The 6,000-nt window shown below is 42.5% G+C and overlaps 1 protein-coding gene across 1 annotated transcript in view; it reads right to left on the reverse strand.

The window, feature by feature from the left end:
* The window catches only part of sspn (sarcospan (Kras oncogene-associated gene)), a 46,676-nt gene extending 41,577 nt beyond the window's left edge, over window positions 1-5,099 (reverse strand). The window contains exon 1 of the mRNA XM_041201903.1: window positions 4,533-5,099. Within this exon, the coding sequence (XP_041057837.1) occupies window positions 4,533-4,814 (282 nt within the window). The 5' untranslated portion in view covers window positions 4,815-5,099. The remainder of the gene's footprint in view (window positions 1-4,532) is intronic.
* Window positions 5,100-6,000: the final 901 nt, after the last annotated feature.

Here is a 6,000-nt window from a genome sequence, read left to right on the forward strand (position 1 = left end):
TGATTCAATGTATTGTAGAGTGCACCAACCTTGGTTGTCCGAAAAATTATTCCTTCTCAATTTTACTTAATTTTAAAATGACTGGAAGAGGCCAATTTAACACAGAAGGAATTGAAACTAGAGAACCAGCAATGCGGAATGGTGACCAGGAAGAAGGCTGGAAGTGGGAATGTTTTCCCCTCATCATTCTGGGAGCACCATATACTATAAAGAGGGGGTTGCCAGCCCTCCAAGATTGCGTTGGAGTATCCAGGAATTAAAGATTAAACTCCAGGACGCAGCTGTCAGCAACGTCTGGGAGAAAAAATACAGGGGTATTCATAGAAAAGTATTTCTTAATTTTTTTTGAATACTTACATTCATTAGGCATAAAAATATACAAGATTGAGGAAAAAGCGCTGTTTGATAGGCAGTCAAGAGTCATCCAATCAAGTAATGAACAGTCTGCATGCCATGAAATTGGTGAAGGAAGGTGGTAAGGATGGAAGTTTTAGGGGATCAATGGTGGAAGTATGACTTTGGGACAGTTGGAGGCAGGAGATCACATGAGAACGCTCCAGGAATAAATCCATCCAGAGTTGGCAACGCCATATCAACAGGGCTGTTTAATCATGAGGAGGTAATGCTTCTAAGGGGGCCCAGGCTGCAGTCAGAGTAATAATGAAGCAAGACTAACCCAGCTAGTTAGTGCCAAACCATCAGTTGGCTTGTACCTTAAAAGCTTTCAAACTGCAAGGGAAATTCCTGAAGTCATTACATTTCTAAACTGTAATCAGGATTCTATTTTTCTTTTCTGATTTTGCTGGGACATTTTTTCTGTTACAATACAATGGAATCGTTTTTTTCCCCACAATAAAAACATCATAGAAACTTACAGCTCAGCAGTTCATTCATCCCCTCAAGTCTGTGCTGGATCTTTGAAAAAGCAGTGATGTTTTTTGTCCATAACTCTGGAAATTCCTCAAAATGCCTTTCAGTAGCTTCTTTTTAAAGTTAGGACAGGGGGTCCCAAGGAGTGTGTCAATATTTGCAGTTGATTCACACATAGAAATGTATGAAAGCTGCTGCCTTGCATGGAAATGGTTTGTAACTGCCCAGTTTATTTCCTCCAGGATCTTTATAGTCTACATGCAGAGTAGGATTTCCTCCCATTAGCCTGGGTTGAATTCAAACTAAGGTCCCAAGGTTGAAAGAACAATGCAAAAGATGGTGGTTATTTATATAAGCTTCTTGCATCACGTGTATGAACATAAAATATACAAATTAGGAGCAGGAACAGGACATTCTGCCCCTCGGGCCTGCTTTGCCATTCAAAAAGTTCATGGCTGATCTGATTGCAACCTCAACTCCACCTTCCCCCTACCCCAATAACCTTTGACTCCCTTGTTAGTCAAGAATCTACCTACTTCTGCCTTAAAAATATTCAATGACCCCACCTCCATCGCTCTCTGAGGAAGAGAGTTCCAAAGATTGGCTACCCTCTGAGAGAAAACATTTCTTCTCATCTCCTTATTAAATGGGAGACCCCTTATTTTTTAATTGTGCCCCCTAGTTCCATTCTCTCCCACAAGAGGAACATCCTTTCAGCATCCACCCTGTCAAACCCCCTCAGCATCTTACATGTTTCAACAAGATCACTTTGCAATCTTCGAAACTCCAATGGATACGGGCCCAGCCTGTCCAATCTTTTCTCATATGATAACCAACCACATACCCCCACCCCCATCCCAGGTGTCAGTCAAGTGAACCTTCTCTGAACTGCTTCTAATGCACTTATATCCTATCCTAAAAAGAAGGCCATAACTGTACACAGTATTCTAAATATGGTCTCACCAATGCCCTGCACAACTGTAACAAAACATCCCTACATTTAAACAAAGAAAATACTGCGGATGCTGGATATCTGAACTAAAAACAGAAAATGCTGGAACAACTCAGCAGGTCTGGCAGCATCTGTGAAGAGAGAAGCAGAGTTAACATTATGAGTCCAGAGTCATATGGATTCAAAGCCTCTACCCATGCTAATATGTTATCCCCTAAACCATGAGCTCTTATTTTGCAACCTTTGGTGTGGCACCTTGTTAAATGCCTTCTGGAAATCTAAGTACAGCACATCCACAGATTCCCCTTTATCCACATTGCTTGTTACTTCCTCAAAGAACTCCAATAAATTAGAAAAACATGGTTTCCCTTTCACAAAACCACATTGACTGTGCTTGATTGCACTGAGATTTTCTAAGTACCTAGCTATAACCTCCTTAATAATAGATTTCAGCAATTTCTCTATGACAGATGTTAAGCTAATTGGCCTGTTGTTTCCTGCTTCCTGTCTCCTTCCTTTCTTCAATAGAGCTGTGGTCACATTCACTATTTTCCAATCTGATTGGATCTTTCCAGAATCTCGGGAATTTTGGAAAATTAAAACCAATGCATGTGCTATCTCAGCAGCCGCTTCTTTTAAGATTCTAGGTTGAAGTCCATCAGGACCTGGGGACTTGGCAGCTTTTAGTTCTAATAATTTTCTTAGTGCCCTTTCCCTGATGATTGCAATTGTTTTAAGTTCCTTCCTCCTTCTCACCTCCTGATTCACAATTATTTCTGGTCATTGGTCATTGCATTTTATTACAAATGAAAATGAAGTTTGGTGGAAGAAAAGATTTTCAGCATTTCTGTTCTGATGAAGGGTCGTTATCGATCTGAAATGTTAACTCTGTTTCTCTCTCCATGGATGCTATCAGACCTGCTGAGTATTTCTAGCATTTTTCTGTTTTTATTTCAGATTTCCAGCATCTGCAATATTTTGCTTTTGACATTGACACGGTCCTTTTCTTCTGTCAACTTTCCCCACTTAACAATTAAACTCTGACTGACCTCACTTAACAGCAATTTGACTGTTACCTTTCCTCAGCAGCACAATCAACATTGTATGTTACATGCTGGGATTCCCCTGTCACAGCAAGCAATACATCATTTGACTTATTGTGATCAATTTACCTTAGCTGATATCCCATGACATTGCTCACTTAGATGATCACATCAGAAGATACATTGAGACATAATGTATTCTGTTGGTGTGGGTAGTTGTGTGTAACTTAACCTGTCCCTTCCAGGTCACGGTATATTGGATATTATAAGATCAATTACTGGCCAATTACTCCGAGGCATAACCTGGGACCACAAACCAATGCAAAATCATTCTCTTAAAGCTTCTCAGATTGCTTGGCATCTGTGACAAAATGCAACATTTCAAGGTGTAAGGGTCTCAATGCTTTTATATTTCATGTATTCTATCTCACATTGATTTAAATGAAGATGTAAATTGGGAGAAGTGTAGAACAGTCAGCTGATGCAATATCGTCCCGTTTATACTATAGTGGAAAGTTAAAATGAATCCCAGTGAGTCAAGAAAAACTGGTGTCTTCAGGTGAACGAGGGTTCAGAGGATGGACCAAACCAGACACATATAGATCAGTCGCTATTGTGAAGCTGTACATTATAAATGCCAATATCCATATTTATAATGGAAACTGCCTATGTAAACTTGTCACACTGCAATTCTGCCCTGTTGGCACTGGAGTGCCTCCAATGGTAGTATGATACTATCCAATTGGCAGTCTCAATGAAATTGGCAACAAGTACATGCAGTCACAGGATTTTTGATTATTTCAATGTTGGAATAACTGGCACGAAAAATTGTTGTAAAAATGTTGGCTTTATGTATTCGAAACACAATTCCGATTCGTCATTCCTCCCAGACGACAATAAGGATTGTGAAACAGCCCCCACTCCACCCACTATACTGTCTAAAATTGACCTGCAGTCTAACACAACGGCTATTTATTATTCAACATCGTTTGTTTACCAAACCCGTCAGAATTGTATCTGTCTCTCTCAACTCCAATCACTGTTTTGCTAATTTCCTAATAACTTGTGTGTATTGTAACTTGTGTCCCAGTTATAATACCGAATATTGCTTTTTATAAAGTGGGTGATAATAGTCAGAAGCTTTGCATCGTGTTTGAGGGGAATAAAAGTAACTAACTTTCTACATATTTATTGTATATCTTTAGAAACACTCCCACGAGTATTTGTTTGGTTAGCAACATGACACAAAAGTGACTGGCGCTCTCACGAAAGTTACCTTTGACCTATTCCTTATTTGCCTTGCTCCTGTACAATGTTACACTTTGTTGCAGACTTTTAATCACAATGCCACATTGTATCTCAGCGATTGTCACAAGACACAATGTATTCGCCGCAGCTTACAGAAGGTTCTGTTCACTAAGACAGCCAGAAGCAGGCATTCCCTCGACCAAAACACCCGCTCTGCTCACACAAGCATCGACCATGCAGATCTAAGCGCTTTTAGCAATAATGTCTGGCATGCAATAGTTCGCTCCGTTGCCCCCCACCCCCCCCCCCCCCCTTTAGCCACCCTGGATCAATGAGTCATGAGGCGGATTGCTAAAAGGCAGTGATTTTAGCTTTTTTATATATTGGGAGAGGGGAGGGGAAGAAAAAACACTGCTTACAATGATGCCAACCCAGTACGGGGTGTCTCTGGCCAGCAAGGAGGAGCTGATACTTTTCATTATGAAGGCGACCACTGCAATGGCAATGCCCAGGACCAGTTGCAATAAGGCGATTAGAACGGGGAAGCGACAGCCACAACACTTATGAGAATCTTCATCGCCAGCTGCTTTGGCTTCTGTCCTGCCCTTCCCCGCCGCTCCGATTTTCTCTTTCACCGGCTCGGTGTTCTTGGTCTCCCCGGCTTTGTCCTGTTTTTTCTTGTTCTTGTCGTCCGTTCCCATGGTTTCTGTTTATCTGATGTGTGTCTGTGTTTTCAAAGGGAGCAGAATTGGTGAAGATAATGTGTGAACTTAAGGCGTTGGTGTTTTCAGATCGATGACAGTCCCTTTGCTGAGTCTGGACGAATATACGGAAAACATTTAGGGGGCAGTTCTCAGCCCTTCGGTTCCCACATATAGACCAACAGGAGGGGGAAGGCGAGGGGGATTCAAACACCCCACGGAGTGGGGCCTCAAGACGCTCTGAACAAACTCCACTCAGCGCAACCGCTTGTTGTTTGCATTAGGTAGAGAGCAGGGGTGGGGGGAAGGGGCAATTCTTGATTATTTTCAGTTTTACAACGGAAAACAGAATCTAACCGGAAAATGCAGCAAGAAGATTCAAGTCTAGCCTGTATTTTTCTTATTGCTTCTCAGGATGTGGGCGTCACTGGCTAGGCCAGAATTTATTGCCCATCCTCAATTACCCTTATTGAACGGTTGCAGTCCATGTGGGGTAGGTACATCCACAGTGCTGTTAGGGAGGGTGTTCCTAGATTTTTACCCAGTGACAGTGAAGGGATGGCCGATATATTTCCAAGTCAGGATGATGAGTGGCTTTGGAGGGGAGCTTCAAGGTGGTGATGTTCCCATGTGTCTGCTGCCCTTGCCCTTCTAGGTGGTAGTGGTCATGGGTTTGGAAGGTGCTGCAGTGCATCTTGTAGATGGTACACACTGCTGCCACTGTGTGTCGGTGGTGGAGGGAGCGAATGGGGCGCCAATCAAGCGGCTGCTTTGTCCTGGACCGGGTCAAGCTTCTTGTGTGTTGCTCGAGCTGTACTCATCCAGGCAAGTGGAGAGTATTCCATCACACTCCTGACTTGTGCATTGTAAATGGTGGACAGGCTTTGCGGAGTACTCACTTCCTGACTCTCCAAAGCCTCACCTAGTCCTAGACTCCCCAGCCAGTGAGGATAGTTTCTCCCCATGTACCCCAGCTGTAGTGGTAATGTCATTGGTGAGTAATTCAGAGCCCAGGATAATGGTCTGGGGAGCTTGGTTCAAATCCCACCATGGCAGTTCATGGAAGTTAAATTCAATTAATAAATCTGGAATTGAAAGCTACCCTCAGTAATCGTGACCTTGAAACTATCATCGATTGCTGTGAAAACCTATCAAGATTCAAATGTTTAAGGTGGTGGATGGGGTT

This window comes from Carcharodon carcharias, chromosome 13 (assembly GCF_017639515.1).
Source record: "Carcharodon carcharias isolate sCarCar2 chromosome 13, sCarCar2.pri, whole genome shotgun sequence".
Taxonomy (NCBI): Eukaryota; Metazoa; Chordata; class Chondrichthyes; order Lamniformes; family Lamnidae; genus Carcharodon; species Carcharodon carcharias.